At 43.2% G+C, this 18005-nt stretch overlaps 1 protein-coding gene across 2 annotated transcripts in view; it reads left to right on the top strand.

The window, feature by feature from the left end:
• Positions 1 to 18005, top strand: part of LOC141107697 (cytochrome P450 2C8-like) — an 81818-nt gene that overhangs the window by 61883 nt on the left and 1930 nt on the right. Inside the window, exons 7-9 of one of the 2 annotated variants that reach the window (XM_073598611.1) lie at positions 3957 to 4098; positions 7697 to 7884; positions 11150 to 11291. In XM_073598611.1, the coding sequence (XP_073454712.1) occupies positions 3957 to 4098; positions 7697 to 7884; positions 11150 to 11291 (472 nt within the window). The remainder of the gene's footprint in view (positions 1 to 3956; positions 4099 to 7696; positions 7885 to 11149; positions 11292 to 18005) is intronic. The other variant, XM_073598612.1, reaches the window with a different exon arrangement.

The following is an 18005-nucleotide window of genomic DNA, read 5'->3' as shown; positions in this document are numbered from 1 at the left end:
AAATGATAATGCTAAATACCTTTTCTTACAACGCTGCTGTACGATCACGTGACCTTCCTTCTGCTGGCTGGCTGATTTCAGAGGGGAATCTTAGCTCCTCTCGCTGCTCTCCTTCAATCGGGGAAGGAGAACAGAGAGGTATCACGTGACAGCACAGCTGCGGTGTGAGAAAAGATATTTAACATTATAATTTAAAAAAAACACATACACTGTAGTTTATGACCAGAAGGGATTCTCATCAGATTTCAATGGGAAAAATATCATGCTGGATATCTATAATGATATGGACTGGGTATTGTGTTAGAAATGAAAAGATGCCATATCATTTGATGGAAATGAAATGAAAATTATCAACCTACAGAGGGCTGTATTCAAAGACACCCTAAAAACACAATTTTTTTCTGACTGTTTTTCACTAGTTTTGCATTTGGCTAGGGTCAGTGTCACTACTGGTAGCATGAGGTGATACCTGGACTATATAGAGGTTGCAAAGGCAGTCCAACCCCTATAGGATGGCACATAAATACATGCCATTGCCAGAAGGATTGCTGTGTCTCCCAGCACAGTCTCAAGAGGATGACAGAGATTCTAGGAGACAGGCAGTTACTTTTGGAGAGCTGGACAGGGCTGTAGAAGGTCCTTAACCCATTAGCAGGGCCGGTATCTGCTCCTTTGTGCAAGGAGGAACAGGATGAGCACTGCCAGAGCCTTATAAAATGACCACCAGCAGGCCACTGAATGTCTCTGACCAAACAATCAGGAACAGACTTCATGAGTGTGACTTAAAGCGGAGCGCCGCCGAAAATTTTTTTTTTAAAAGTCAGCAGCTACAAATACTGCAGCTCCTGACTTTTCAAACATGGACACTTACCTGTCCAGGGCGCCCGCGATGTCGGCACCCGAGGCCGAACCGTCTCTCCGTCCTCGGGTGCTGCCGCCTCCATCTTCGGTAAGGAAATCAGGAAGTGAAGCCGTGCGGCTTCACTTCCCGGTTCCCTACTGCGCATGCGCGAGTCGTGCAGCGCAATACGGATGGTCCCTGCTGCCTCTGGGACCCGTGTGTTTCCCAGCGGGCAGCGGGGAGGGAGCAGGAAGTGGCGTAAATAACCGCAGATTCTGCGGCTATCTATGCCGGAAGTGAGTACAGATACCTGTAATATACAGGTATCTGTACTCCCCTCCCCCCTGAAAGGTGCCAACTGTGTCACCGGAGGGGGGGAGGAATCTGATGAGTGGAAGTTCCACTTTTGGGTGGAACTCCACTTTAAGGACCCGATGTCCTCTAGCAGGCCCTGTGCTCACTGCCCGACACCGTGGAGCTCGATTGGTATTTGCCATTGAACACCACAATTGGCAGGTCCTCCACTGGCGCCCTGTGCTTTTCACAGATGAGAGTAGGTTCACCCTGAGCAAATGTGACAGACATGAAAGGGTCTAGAGAAGCCGTGGAGAACGTTATGCTGCCTGTAACATCATTCAGCATGACCAATTTGATGGTGGGTCAGTGATGGTCTGAAGAGGCATATCCATGGAGGGACGCACAGACCTCAACAGGCTAAACAATGGCACCCTGACTGCCATTAGGTATCAGGATAAAATCCTTGGACCCATTGTCAGACCCTACGCTGGTGCATTGGTCCTGGGTTCCTCCTGGTGCATGACAATGACCGGCCTCATGTGGCGAGAGTATGCAGCCAAAAAACAAAGTAGGTAATTCCGTGCTACTCTAGTGATTAAGCAGCTAACACACCAAATTGAGTAAATGGCAACAAGAAATATATAAATAAAGTGTAGCGCTATATATAAATGGGTGTAAACCCAAAAAAATTGAGATGACAAAAATAATAAATTATAAGTGGTATCCATGTACAGAAAATACAATGAAATAATTAGTAATGGTACCACAAATAAAGTGACATTACAACGAGGTGAACACAATGTCCATATACAGCTGATGCATATAAAATCGCAAAAATGCAGTTTGACGTGGTCCAAATATGTGAAGGTGAAATAGTGAATTATAACACCACAAAGTTCCAATCAAAACTCGTGTAGATCCATTGAAAAATAAGTAACTGTGATTAGACCACCACCGTAAACAGAGGGGGGCTTACCAGAACGTTTGAACACGCCAGGGCATATGCTCTGCGTGTCAAACAAGCTTGTATGTGATGAATAAATTAAGATAATACTGGTTTCTGTGGGTTGGAGATATACGAATACGTATGGAATGGTCTCTCAGAAATCCATGAGGGCAGGGATAGTGGAGGAGAAAACAAAAAGGGTCACATAGCGTGATTCGGTAATAAACAATAAAATTTATTAAAATTAAACAACACTCACATGGTATATAATGAAAAAGCGCTTAGTATAAAATCAGTAGGCAGCAGTGGGGACCTTCCCGACGTGTTTCGTCTCCAAGGACATCATCTGGGGTGTCCCTCCACTGCTGCATCTCACAACTATATAGACAATGTGACCCCCATCATGAAGATCAAGCCCCGGGCGCTGTCGCAACCTATTGTCAATAGTACTTCCGGGATTTTAAAATGGCATCACCGCTTGCGTTCCACGACTGGTGATAGCCAATATGAATGTGCGTTTCAGGCTCAAGCAATGTGATTGGGAAAGGACGTAGTACTTCCGGGATTTTAAAATGGCATCACCGCGTGCGTTCCACGACTGGTGATAACCAATATGGATGTGCGTTTGGGAATGTGATTGGGAAAGAACATCAGTGTAAAAACAGAAGGGCCGGCCCAACAGTGACATCCAATGTTCAGCGTCAATGTGCGTATGACGACAGAGGGCAAGCTGCCACCCACTTTTACAAGAAAGGGGAGATGGGCGTGTGTATAGCCGGAAAGGACGGAACACCGCTAAATGTGGTCCACACATCCAGCTGGCATGCGTTCCAGCTGGCATGCGTTCCACCTGGCACGTTAAGCGTAGTGTGCTTACGTCAAAACACTCCCGCATATGCGCATTGAAGCACCCACAGAACGTACTATTGCCATAAAAACGGAAGCGGAAATGTTAGAAGTGTCAATCTTATGAACCGGGGACATTTAATAGCCAAATGTGAAAAAATCAAAAATGAATAAAATTCCAAAGGAGGGGAGAGAGAAAAAAACACATAGGTCCTCTCTCTCTCAAAATACCCCAAATCGAAAGGCATACCTGCAGTAAGGATACAAGTCATGCCCCCCAATGTTAATCTACCCCAATCTGCAAAGAGAACACCATTATAGTGGTCTCTACGGAGAGGGAGGGGATATAAAATGTAAGAATAGGATAAAAGTTAACCATATGTAAAAAATAATTACATGCGAAAAAGGAGACCAAGAAAAAAAAGGAGAGTATGCAGCCAGTTTCTGGAGGATGAAGGATTGATACCATTGAATGGCCCCCACGCTCACCTGACCTAAATCCAATAGAACACCTCTGAGACATTATGTTTCGGTCCATCCGACGCCGCCAGGTTGCACCTTACTCTGTTCAGGAGCTCAGTGATGCCCTGGTCCAGATCTTGGAGGAAATACCCCAGGACACCATACATCATCTCATTAGGAGCATGCCCCCCAACATTGTCAGGCATACATACAAGCACGTGGGGGCCATACAAACTACTAAGTAACCTTTTGAGTTGCTACAATGAAATTTTAGCAAAATGGACTAGCCTGCTGCATCATTTTTTCACTTTGATTTTCAGGGTGTCTTTGAATTCAGCCCCCTGTAGGATGATCATTTAAATTTCCATCAAAAGATGTGGCATGCTTTCGTTTCTCACACATTACCCAGTTCATATCAGTATAGATATCCAGCAAGATATTTTTCTCCATTGAGATCTGATGTGTTTTCAAAGTGTTTCTTTAATTTTTTTGAGCCATGTATATGCTGGAATTCTTCTTCAAGGGTTTCAGATTTTCAGTATGTGATTTCTGTTTGGTTCTCAGGAAAAGGATAATCCCAACACAGAGTTTCACTTCGAAAACTTGTTCGTCACAGTGATGAATTTATTCTTTGCAGGGACTGAAACCACAAGTACAACAATAAGACTTGGTCTGAGGATTTTGCTCAAGCATCCAGATGTCCTAGGTATGAGAGTCAAGTTTTAATGATCTTGCTGCAAATGCCGAATGCTTAAAGCTGAAATCCAGCCATTTTTCCAACTTTTTAGCAGATCCCACAGTTGGTAATTTCCACAGTCCTCATAGATTAAAAAGAATTGCTCGCTCTACATGTTTCGTGACCTAAAATGTTACTTCTTCAGGAGATTAAATAATTCTAATTGGAGAAACATACTCAAACATACAGTACAAAATATTTGCATGGTGGTACAGGTGTGTGTATGTACATGAACTCACCAATAATGTGGTGCTTAAGCACATGGTCTCAACGCTCATCTATACCGGAAATAATGACCGCAGAACAACCCCCTCCAATCGGAGATGACAACCAGGGACACCAGGGCCAAGCGGTAGCCACAACAAAGGCATGGATGTTGGGATGTGGGGATGTACACGTAAACTGGGTATAAAAGGTATAACAGTAATTATTGAAATAAACTACTTCAGTTGGGGTTGGGGTATACTATAGTTCTAAATCCCATACTTGCATATAAGCCTCCACTACTGTGTGTGTCACTTTAAGCCAGATGCTTTTCAATCTAGGGAGAAAACCATAATGTTGGTCCTCCCAGGATCTTTAACCATATAATGGCAGAAAAAGCCTAGCCATAGAAATAAATATAAGGAAAGTGAACTAACAGGGCTAAAAAAACCTTGATTAGCTGGTCCAGGATAAAGAAATTCAATCAGAATCATGTGTGCACATTCACAAGGAGTATACAGGCATCCAATACTGGCAGGTTAAACATTCATCGCCTGGGAAGCAGAGTAAACAGGCATGCCATGAAAACCAGGGGATTGTATGCATATACTAGGGCGAAAGTGACACGACAAAAAGTGCTGGGTAAAGTACATGGGTGTACGAAGTTTCGAGTATGAGGCTGCAGGTTCACTATTTCCAGGGGTTGGGTGGACATCAGCTTCCCTCAGAACGCCTGGGAAACGTCGTCCTATCCCCTCTATATGCACACCCCGACTGAGCGTCTGACATTACTCAGCCGGGCCGCTGGTGCACGGCGCAATGTGCACTGGAGTACCAGACATTCCAGTCCTAGTGCCCGCTGTTTGCGGTGAGCCAAGGTGACAGAGATGGAGAGTGTCTCCAAAATGCTGTGGGTGGATGCATCCTCCCTCCATCCTGGGTTAAGATGGCTCAGGAGGGTGCGTTGCAGCCCCCACAGCTTGGGTGGCCACACATCCCAGCCGTGTCTACAGCGACATTCCGCAGCTAATGCCCCCAGTGGTCAAAAAGGGAAATCGAAATTCCGGTCATAAGAGTGGAAAGACACATGTAAACAAATATAAGCTTAAAGATACAGTGCCGGGACACACGTTCCCGGCAAATACAGTAATTTAAATCTAGCAGTCCAATGTGATTGGACAAATACTACGCTTGTACATTTAATTTGTTGGAACATTGACTTCAAAAAACATTTGTGATGGTGTTGGTGATGGAGGGAGGGTCAGGTCACATCCCCAGCATCCCTTTAGGCATGGTTAAGTAATTGATCAGCATGTGGGTGGTACCCAGGTGGGGAAGGAGAGGAGTGTGTGCTCATGCTCTTGCAGGCTGCCAGAGGCATATGCCAAAACGCAAGTGTAGCATTAATACGATGCTCTCAGTAATGAGTGACACTCCTCACACAGACAGTAGTTTTATTCCATGGCACAGCTCTTCTCCTTTATACACTGTACACTATAAATAACAGTCCCTCGTTATACTTTTCCCCCTCCATGTAGCATTTCGGAGCCAGTGCCGCATGACATGCACCAAACTTCACCAGCCCATCTACCTGTCACCTCATCTCAGTGACACTGACATAAAAGATTAATGTTTCATCTCCACTAGTGATTAAACTTGTATCCCAGGAAGCTCCATGTCACTCTCTGCGCTTCAGTACTTTGAGGAGTCACTCCGTCTTCCAGGACTTCCAGGCTGGGTCCTTAGGATGCCTTTTACTGCAAGTTGGATTTGGGAAGGAGCCTAAGCATATATGTTCCTTCATTACCTGGGCCTTCTGTCACCTATGTCAAGTCACCTCTGCTTCCTGACGAGCTGGCTGCTATATGCTTATAGACACTAGTACTGTAGTCCTTTACAATGGCAATATAGCCTTCTCTAGTTAGCATTACCATTCATTCAGACTCTGGTACTACATATTCTCTGGTATTGTCCTGGCCCCTGGTGTGACCATATGAGTGATAGGCCTTGAATGCACCCCTCTGAGTATGTCTTCTTGTAACTTTAGACCAGGCAAGAATACATTAACAACAAAGTTATCTATACTAAAAGTTGTTTAAGTAGAACAGAGCATTACAGATAGCTTCTTCACAGTCATCCATTCCTTCTTACAAATTGCTAGCTTGGAGTCACAGTGTGTTCCCTGTTGGGGTGCCGGCGGATTCTCTCCTTTCCCCTCCACTCAGTCTTCTTAAGATTCGGGGTTATCCCCTTTTAGGGATAAGGCCTAGACTTACAATGGTAATCCGGTATGGTCTCAGGCCTGAGTTATTTACATTACAATTGTTGTCAGTTAAGCTCTGTTGCCCCACAAGGGGCCCGACTTGGATTGATGTATCTATACTAACTTTATGGAACGTGATTTGTATACCTTTTCTTGTTAAAAACCAATAAAATATTTTGAAAGACAAATTGCTAGCTTGGTGCCTTCTGGTGCCCCTGCCCATTGAGGTAGCCATACCTTTTAAGTGTAGGGAAAGTCCTTAGAGTCTATATGTTCTTGTATAAGTCCACGAGTCCATGTCCTGGAATACCAACTGGGTTCCTGCCAAGTGGTGAACCAACAACAAAGTATATGTTAGAGTTTATAGCAATCTCTTACTTCAATTCCCACATATGGAGCATATCAGTCTAGAGGTGGTTCCTTCCTTTTATCTACTTGCCCATAAGCAAAAGGACAGCACCACCCAAAAACCCAGGAAACCTGGTCAGCATAGTTAACCCCTAACTTCCCCGAGGCACCCATTTAGAAGGGCAGCATAACTAAACAGTGCTACACTTAGTACAGACAGAGCATAACAATAATAAAAAAAAATCACAACAACCACTTACTAGGCACCTGTTTACAAGAAGATTGCATTGCAAAAGTCTACAGCACCCATTAGGCAGCAGGGAGGAACATGAATACCTAAAAGAATGCTGCGGATGTGCTCTTTCTTATAATGCTCTTGAAAGGGGATCCAAGGCAGGGTGCTGCAATATTTACAGAAGCCTGCTGACCCCTCTCACCAAGCTCAGAGCAAAGACCAGAAGACAGACCCAGTGATTATGTCACTGGATCTCAAAATGGATATTTATTGAAAATAAAATGATTTGCTTAAAAAACTTGAATTGCATGTTGACTGGGGAAGGGGGAACCAGAAGAAATATTATATGGGTACATTACACTTCAGCTTCTATGAAAAACTCTGAGTCACATTTCCATTACTCTGAGGCAAATGTCCAACCTCTTGCAAAAATCCCAATGTGCAGGTACGATGATAGTGGATGCACTGGGCTCGAAATGTAAATTTTTCTTGTTAAACCTCTATTCATCTCTTCTCAGCTAAAGTCCAGGAAGAAATAGACGAGGTGATTGGCCCAGATCGCTGCCCATCTGTGGAAGATAGGAGCAAGATGCCATTTATGGATGCTATGATACATGAGATACAGAGGTTCGGGGATATCGTGCCATTAGGTGCACCTCATGCAGCTGCCCAAACCACCCACTTCCGAGGCTACACCATTCCCAAGGTTGGAGGGTTTATTTTTTACTTTTGCAGTAATTTGAGTTTGAGGTTACTTCTGTATTACAAGCCCCACAGTATACATTATTTGCAGAATTTATTAATAAAAGGGACTCCCTGTGGCATACCAATGCATTGGAACATTATAGTATAATGGTCCCAAACTGATTCATTGATGAGGTCAGAAGTCTGCACTGCCCTTGAATAACTGGACAGTGAACATTTTTTTTTTCAAACCAATATAATAATAATAATAATAATACATTTTGTTACATCAAAAGATCTCAAAGTGCTACAGGTTAAAATAAGCAGTTTATACAAAGAAGCGAACATCTAAAAAGAACAAAAAGCTTTGCTAAAAAGAAATGTCTTAAGACCTTTTTTAAAACAGTCAGTGGATTGAGGAGCCCTCAAGGTGTCCGGTAGGGCATTCCACAGGCGCGGGGCAGAAGAAGGTTTGAGTGAATGGAGCGGAGGGAACGTGATGTGTTTTGTGGTTTAAGAGGATCTTTGAGGTAAGAAGGAGCATATCCACGTATACATTGGTATGTAAGGAGGGAAACCTTGTACTCAATCCTGGCGGAGACAGGAAGCCAATGGTGTGAGTGGAGAATGGGGGTGATGTGCTCATGTTTCCGCACTTTTATCAGAATCCTTGCTGCAGAGTTTTGGACGTACTGAAGCCTCTGCAGACTCTTTCTAGGAATCCCAATGAGAAGTGCGTTACAGTAGTCCTGTCTGGAGGAGATAAAGGCATGAACCAGCCTAGTACTAAGTAGTGCCTTTACATGCATATGAACTTTAATGGCATCCCAGTCTTAGTCCGTAGGGTTCAATATTGAGTTGACCCAGCCTTTGCAGCTATAACAGCTTCAACTCTTCTGGGAAGGCTGTTCACAAGGTTAAGGAGTGTGTCTATGTGAATTTTTCACCATTCTTCCAGAAGCGCATTTGTGAGGTCAGGCACTGATGTTGGACAAGAAGGCCTGGCTCACAGTCGTCACTCTAATTCATCTTAAAGGTGTTCTATCGGGTTGAGGTCAGGACTCTGTGCAGGTCAGTCAAGTTCCTCCACCCCCCCATACTGTTTTCTATGCTGTGCGGATAACTGTGGAAGGTGAACTGCCATCTTGGTTCGGAAGTTACTGCGGTTATCTGAGAGGACGCACCATTCTGACCAGTTGGTCTCTAAGCCTTTTTGACTTGGATGACGTAAGTCTCCCCAAGTCAACAACATCTAGTAAGTCTCTCGATGTCTTCGGTGACTGTTCCTGTCTTCGGCGACGGCTTCTGAAGTACCATCAGCTTTTCTGTTTACTTTTGTTGTCTCCCAATCTCTACTTACCCAATCTACACAGTTGATCCCTCAGCTCTTTGGACTTGATAGACATAGGGCGTGCTTGGGCATTTGCCCTTGGCAAGCCCCCTAAGACCCTGGGTGGTGTGTTTTTTTACTTAACATTCTTTACTAGTTTGGTGGGCTTTTGTTATATGTGTTCTAGATGGTGTTAACTCCATCTGAGCTTTTTGGACTTTATCGTCATTTGTTTCTTATTTGTTTTAAGGTTTTGTTCACACTATCTGTATATCACATACATATTATACACAGTGTGCTATACTTGGCTCATACCAATACTACACTGTGTTTTTTCATATTTTTTCACTTTCTGTTTATAGTTTGTATAACTGTATTTGTACTGTATATAGTGCATCATAATTTTTTACTTTCTTATGATAACACTTAATCGTAAGTTATACACCTAAGCTGTGTTCTTAAAACTTTTCACTTAATTTTCTAAGTCTATAGCGCTACACTTTTTTGTATACTCTCTAACATCACACACTCTCTTTCCAGGCTGGCACATCCTTTTCTATAGCTATCCCATGCAAGTCACAGCAACCATTTTGGGGTAGGATGAGTTTTACTGAGCTATATTGCTGGCCCAGTGTATGGAAAAGGGTGACCTCTAGCAGGAAATAGTCGGTGTCAGATAGTAAATAGTTGCTGCCACATAACAGATCAAAACCTCTATGACTTATGCCCTGTACACACGGTCGGACATGGATCGGACATTCTGACAACAAAATCCATGGATTTTTTCCAACGGATGTTGGCTCAGACTTGTCTTGCATACACACGGTCACACAAAGTTGTCGGAAAATCCGATCGTTCTAAACGCGGTGACGTAAAACACGTACGTCGGGACTATAAACGGGGCAGTAGCCAATAGCTTTCATCTCTTAATTTATTCTGAGCATGCGTGGCACTTTGTGCGTCGGATTTGTGTACACACGATCGGAATTTCCAACAACAGATTTTGTTATCTGAAAATTTTATAGCAAGCTCTGACAACACAATTGCACTAATACGGCTACAATCAAATCAAGTATAGCAAGCTCTCAAACTTTGTGTGTCGGAAATTCCGATGGAAAATGTGTGATGGAGCCTACACACGGTCGGAATTTCCGACAACAAGGTCCTATCACACAGTTTCCGTTGAAAAATCCAACCGTGTGTACGGGGCATAAGTCTCAGTGGGCGGGGTGAAATGTCTCAGGGGCGTGGCTTAGGAGGAGTTCAAGGCTGATGCTGTTCGCATTCCTCTCCACCTGTTCAGCCAGTGGTGTTCTTGTCTCTTATTTCCTCATTCTTCACTGCTTTCTGGATCAAGCATAAGACAGCCGGCTCCCTTACATTGCTGAGAGACACCGGATTTTTTACTAGCAGAGCACCTTGAGCGGCACTATAATTGGTTACAGGGTATTGTGAGATCAAAATTGTAGTTTTGGCAATCAATAGAGTTCTGCTACACCATACCTCACAACATTTTGAGATGGGAATGAGGGACACCTACTAGCAAACGTATGTAGGCATAGGACACGCCCCCTGCCACACCCCCTTAAAGGAGAATTAACCAAAAATGCAAATGCAGCAATTTAGAACTTGGATGAAAGGTTTAGTACTGGGAAACACTTTTTGAAAGAATAAAAAGTGCATTTTATATATATCTATATAGATCAGACCAAAATGAGGGACAAATGATGGGGAATGAGGGAAATTGCTCCAAATCAGGGACAGTCCCTCGAAATCAGGGACAATTGGGAGCTGTGGCTACACACCTCCACAACAGGTAACATAGCAAATGTCTCCGGTGTAGTATGCCACCTACTTAGCTACCATGCCGACCAGGTTATCAATTCATGAAATAACTGTTAGGAAAATAGATATCTCACCATTTTCTATTCTGCCTTTTCTATTTATCTCCATTTAGGGAACAACTGTCTTCCCATTTTTGACTTCAGTTTTGAAGGATCCAAAATACTTTCACAACCCTCATGTGTTTGACCCATATCGTTTTTTGGACGAGAAGAACCGATTTAAAAAGAATGAAGCTTTCATGGCATTTTCTACAGGTATGGCTACTGTTGAGGGAGAAAAAAAAAACAAAAGCATGGAAGGGTAGGTGGGGTGCAGCGGCAATAACACACACAGTCCAAGTATGATGCAAAGAACTTGTATTAACCACTTAAGCCCCGGACCATTTGGCTGGCCAAAGACCAGAGCACATTTTGCGATTCGGCACTGTGTCGCTTTAACTGACAATTGCGTGGTCCTGCGACGTGGCTCCCAAACAAAATTGATGTCCTTTTTTTTCCCACAAATAGAGCTTTCTTTTGGTGGTATTTGATCACCTCTGCGTTTTTTATTTTTTATGCTATAAACAAAAATAGAGGGACAATTTTGAAAAAAACACATTATTTTTTTCCTCAGTTTAGGCCGATACGTATTCTTCTACATATTTTTGGTAAAAAAAAAAATCACAATAAGCATTTATTGATTGGTTTGCGCAAAAGTTATAGCGTCTACAAAATAGGGGTTCGTTTTATGGCATTTTTATTAATAATTTTTTTTTACTAGTAATGGCAGCGATCTTCGTTTTTGATCGTGACTGCGACAAATATTGGTGGACACATCGGACAATTTTGACACATTTTTGGGACCATTGTCATTTTTACAGCGATACAGTGCTATAAAATTGCACTGATTACTGTAAAAATGACACTGGCAGTGAAGGGGTTAACCACTAAGGGGCTAAGGAGGGGTTAAGTGTGTCCTAGGGAGTGATTCTAACTGTGGGGGGAGGGGCTGCGTGTGACACATCACTGATCATAGCTCCCGATAACAGGGAGCAGAGATCAGTGACAGTATCACTAGGCAGAACGGAGATATGCTTGTTTACATTAGCATCTACCCATCACGGAGCTCGCGGCAGGTTTGCGCGTGCACCTCCGGCAGCGCGCACGCGACCACACGGCATCAAATTCAAAAGAACGTACCTGTACGCCCATTTGCCCAGCCGTGCCATTCTGCCGACGTAAATGTACATGCGGCGGTTGGCAAGTGGTTCAAGTAATGCCAACAACAGTTCAGTAAATCCGAAGGGAAAACAGCTCAACCGGGAACACTCTCAGATTCCGCAGCATGTAGAGAGCAGGTCTCAGCCAAATAGACAGCACCTGTTAGGAGGGGCAGAATGCGGCCTAGTCGTTTTGTGCCCAAGCGGGAAGATGTCCAGAGAGTTGGGAGCCCTATGCTTTTCCTCCTTGCTAGGAACCTTTTCCTGCTGCTAACAGACCTGTCCCTGCTCTACCCACTTGCAAAATGTGCCCAAGCCTGGGAGTCAGGGCCTTAAAGTGGTTGTAACCCTGTGCAACCACTTTTACCTACAGGTAAGCCTATATTAAGGCTTACTAATAGGTGCTGGAAATATCTCTTAAACCTCCACAGTTTAGGGGATATTTACAATAAAGCCGTGCGTCGATGTCTATGGCCCATGTGCACTTTAGAAAGGGCAGATCGCACCATTTATAAAGGGGATCATGCCGTGACTGGCGGCTTCTGCGCGCATGCGCGGGAGTGACGTCACACGACTCCAGCCAGTCACAGAGCCGGAGTTCGCGGCCCTGGAATGAAAAGGGGTGAAGATGGACGCTCGCTGCTAGTGGTGACATCGCAGACTTCGTTTTCAGGTAAGTGACACATAATGGGCTACTATGCCGGGCATTGTAGCCCATTATGCTTTACCTTTGCAGGGAAATAAAGAGGAAGTAAAACCCATCAGGGTTTACGTCCTCTTTAAATAGGTTCTATAATAGTAAGAAATCAGTGGGTGCTTGGGAGGCAGAGCTGCTAGCACAAAAGGTGACCAACCTAATAAGCAATAATAAAACTCAAACAAGTGCAGCGCTGAAAATATTTAGCAATCATACCAAAAATAGATGTGAAAAAATATATATCTATTATTAAAACATCATGCACATGATTATAAAGTGTTAAAAAAAAATCCCATAAAAATTAAAGAAAAGTCCACAAAGTGAAAAAAATATTATGCCATATTTATTTTCATATAGTGCAGTGCTGTATAACCTCTAAATCATTATATAAAACCAATAAATTAATAAAATAAAATACTCCCTGCAATACTTTCTTATATAAGTAATTAATACCACAGCCTTTCCATATGCAGTATATATATATATATATATATATATATATATATATATATATATATATATATAAAAATTCATATGTTGAAAAACATCAATGTTGGTGTGTAACAGTGTGTAAAAACATCCACCGCTGTACTCATCCATCCTCATAGGGATCAATAACATGTGCACACCATCACCAGCCAAATTGTCTGCTCACTTCACAGATGAGTTTAAAAATTCAAATATTGGTCACTCCTTTACCCCTTTACGATCTCTCTCCTCCACACCAAAACAGCAGATCCTCCTACGCTCTCCCAGCTGTATACTTGCGCTGATAACTTCACATAGATTTAGACCAGGAAACTCATTCCTTCACTCCCCGCCTACAGCTCAGCTCAATTTGGTTATTGACATGCAATCACAAACAGACTCCATAGTGCTTTCTGCTTGTTACTTTATTAAAACAGCCCCAAATTAGGCACACTTACAAGATCCAATGGTTAAAACAGCATGTGTATATGCGTCCGCTCGCTCACCACTGGCATACACTCACAGTGACTGCGTGACGTCACGGGCTCGGCTCCTCCCCTCTATACTCATGTTGCCCTCTGATTGGGCTTCCACTTCCAAATCAGAGGAACGTCCTCTAAAGGTGAAACTTCCCAGTGTAGCAACACAAATGTATAAAGTGACCAGGGGCGGCCCGTCCATTAAGGGTGCACGGGCGCCCTCGTCCATCGCCGCCTTCCCTATCCATGCGTCCAGACCCTTTAAGGACACTGGCGCATGAATTCCAACGGGGAGGGGCTGTTTTTTTGACGCACTGATTAGAGCCAGATGCTCTAATAGGCTTTAATATAGGGTGGGCTTGGGTCGCAGAGTGCACTCTCAGGCCACCAAGGTGTGGTACAACAGCAAATTAATATTTGCTGTTGAAACACTGATCCTCGTACCGGCCAATCAAGAAGCGGGTTTTGACACCGATCACCCGATTGGCTGAAAGGACAGGCGGTCCTATTGGATGCCTAGGAGGAGTGGAGGAGCTGGAAGCCACCATGAAGGAGAGGACTCGGACCCGAGCCACTGCACAACGCTGCCTGCCACCCGCCACGATGGGGTAAGTGCCAGACCAACCGGTAAACAGCAAAGGGGGTTGGTTGTTTGCTGACACCCCCCCCCCAAAAAAAAAAAACAGCTGCCACTGAAAGTGACTCCAGTACTCTTCCATATAAAGTGGCTCCAGTGCTCTTCCTTCACCAATATGCACTCGCTGTAATGCCATTGATAAACAGGTATCAATCCAATCTAGAGGAATTCCCAGCAGCCATTTGATTAGTTCCTTAGATAGACAGAACTCAATCAAGGGGAATCCTAGCCACCACACGGAGCCCGATAAGTGATATATAGTGTAAAGTTTTAGCAATTTAAAACAGCTTAAAAACATTCCATATGGTGTACACCAACATAAAAAATAAACACGGCACTTAAATAGGCTCTGCCGACCCAAAATGGCTGTACAATTAAAAAAGGGTGCGCTTGGCCAATATAGTGAAAGACTGCAGCACTGAAAAAATCCCTGGATTGGTGGGATGTGGTAAATGTGGTATTAAGTGTAAAGTGCGCTGTCAAAACTAAATGTATAAGTTCATACACTTATATGCAAATACCAAATGTGTGGAAACAATTGATAAAAAATGACAAAAAACTTAACTTGAAAACAAATCAGTGAAACAAAGTCTGAAAAACAAGAGTCCTAAAATTAAATAAAATTATGAGTGCAAAAAATACTCTAGTAGGTAAGTTCAAAATTATGGTAATGGTAAGAACAACCTTAACCTTAAACCCTCGTGTTTTTTCACCTTAATGCATCCTATGCATTAAGGTGAAAAAACACCTGGCAGTCACCGGCCCCCCAGCTCCCGTTTTACTTACCTGAGCCCCTTAATCTCTTCGGCGGGGACGTGCTCTCCCTCTCTCCACGAGGTCCCGGCTCTTGATTGGATAGATTGATATCAGCGCAGCCATTGGCTCCCGCTGCAGTCAAACAAATCCAATGGTGCAATGTCGGGGGGGCGGGGCCGAGTCCGGCATTCATGTCTGTGGACGTAAATGCTGGACTCGGAAGTGCGCCCGCAAGGCAACCCCCCTCGGGAGAGAGCTTCTCCTAGGAGGTTATCTGATGCAGGGAGGAGCCGCAAGACCCGCCGGGAGACCCCAGAAGACAAGGATCGGGGCCACTCTGTGCAAAACGAGCTGCACAGTGGAGGTAAGTATGATATGTTTGGTATTTAAAAAAATAAAAAAACGATCCTTTACAATCACTTTAATGATAAAGAAATTGTGTGTATAAAAATAAGTCTATCTGTGAATCAACTGCTAGATCCAATGAAAATCCAAACATCCAAAACAATGCAAGAGTAAAGGTTCAGTACAAACATATCCAAAAATGCTTCAAATACTAAGGAATAAATAGATGGTAGATTACTGGATCCAAAGATTCTAAAAGGATCTACATGCACGTGTCACCACAATGGGAAATCAGCTGTTAATGATCACTTGCTGGAATTCAGGCTGAACACCGACTCCCCCTGCTGCTGAAGAAATCCCAACAGGATATTTGTGTGTCTCCACCAGGGTAATTCAGCTAGTTATGAACAGTCGCTGGGATTAACATTAGACACCGGCTTGAAGTGCTTAAAAATAAGCATGTTGGAGAGGTAGAAAAAAGCTCATAGTGCATTAACTTTTTAAACAGATAAAAGTTTAATAAAAATTTGCACTTACAAAACATTAGATAATAGCACAATAGTGTGAGCATGACCGCCTGCAGTACGCTCTGTGCTCTAAAACGCCACACTGTTAGCTCCTTGTCCAACGCGCTTCCCCTGAATAGGCATCAACTGTCAGTGCCCATCACAGCAGCCTATCAGTGCCCATCACAGCAGCCTATCAGTGCCACCTATTGGTGCTTATCAGTGCTGTATATCAGTGCCGCCTATCAGTGCCCATCATTTCTACATATCAGTGCCTCCTCATCAGTTCCACCTTATCAGTGCTGCCTCATCAGTGCCCATTAGTGAAGGAGAAAACAACATTTTATAACTGAAACAAAGAAAAACTTTTTTTTTTTTTTTTTAAATTCGGTCTTTTTTAGTTTGTTTAGCAAGCGTGTGCCCGGAGCCAATGCGAGTGCCCGGCAGGCTCGATGACCGCCGGGCACTCGAGATCGCTCGTGACAGAGCGAGAACCGGGATCTGTGAGTGTAAAAACACAAATCCCGGTTCTTTCAGAGGAGTAGAGACAGATTGTGTGTTCATACTAAGTAGTCCTAGACAGTCCCGTCCCCCCTACAGTTAGAACACACCTAGAGAACACAGTTAACCCCTTGATCACCCCCTAGTGTTAACCCCTTCCCTGCCAGTGACATTTACACAGTAATCCGTGCATTTATATAGCACTGATCACTGTATAATTGTCAATGGTGCCAAAAATGTGTCAAAAGTGTCCAATTTGCCCACTGCAATATCGCAGTCCTGATAAAAAATTGCAGATTGCCGCCATTACTAAAAATAAATAAATAAATAAATAAATGCCATAAATCTATCCCCTATTTTGTAGATGCTATAACTTTTGCGCAAACCAATCAATATATGCCTATTGCGATTTTTTTTTTACCAAAAATATGTAGAAGAATACACATCGGCCTAAACTGAAGAAAAAATTAGTTTTTTTGAAAAAAAAAAATGTGGGATATTTATTATAGCAAAAAGTAAAAGATATTGTGTTTTTTTTCAAAATTGTCGCTCTTCTTTTGTTTATTGCGCAAAAAACTTCCTTTAATGGACAAAAATTAAACCACAGTGCCAGATACGTGCCTTTATATCCTTACACTGTAAATTAACAATTAAATAGAGAAAAAAAATGTTTTTTTTTTTTTTTAAATAAAAATAATAAAAATTATTTTATAAAATATTACAAAAAATCAAAAATGAATTTAAAACTTCTATGAGTGAACACTGGTGTGCGCGGTTCCTCGCAAAACCATTGGACCCTTGTAGACGAGCACCATCTACTCTAGAGAAAGTAGACTGCCAACAAATAAAAACAAAACTATAAAGAAAAGACCCCTTTCACACTAGGGCATTTTCAGTCGCTTTTGGGCTAAAATTAGCGCCTGTAAAGTGCCTAAAATACACTTCCCCTGTAGCCCCAGTGCGAGAGCCCAAGTGCTTTCACATTGGAGCGGTGCGCTTGCAGGACGTTAGAAAAAGGGTGCAATTTTTAGCCCAAAAGCGCCTGAAAAGCGTTTCGGCAGCGACGCTTTTCTGCGCATTTAACCCTTTCCTCGGCTAGCAGTAGTTAAAAGCGCTAATGCCTGGCGAGGCTCAGTGTGAAAGGGCTCTTAGGGATATAAAAGTGGATGGCTTTTGTAAAATAATAAAAAAAAAAAACAGCCAACAACTTAAACCAACCAGTGAGCAATTAAAGCAAACAAATGCAAATAGTGACGGCTACTGTCAGCCTGTTATCACTTTGTACAGTCCACCTCTTTTTGCATACACCTGTCATCCCAGCAGCGAGAATCTGCTGATTCTTGCCACTTGAATCCTGTGTGTGCCTGTTATAGCCTGTGTA

The sequence above is a fragment of the Aquarana catesbeiana genome, linkage group LG09 (assembly GCF_042186555.1).
Source record: "Aquarana catesbeiana isolate 2022-GZ linkage group LG09, ASM4218655v1, whole genome shotgun sequence".
Lineage (NCBI taxonomy): Eukaryota > Metazoa > Chordata > Amphibia > Anura > Ranidae > Aquarana > Aquarana catesbeiana.
This window is presented reverse-complemented; position numbering and strand designations above follow the sequence as displayed.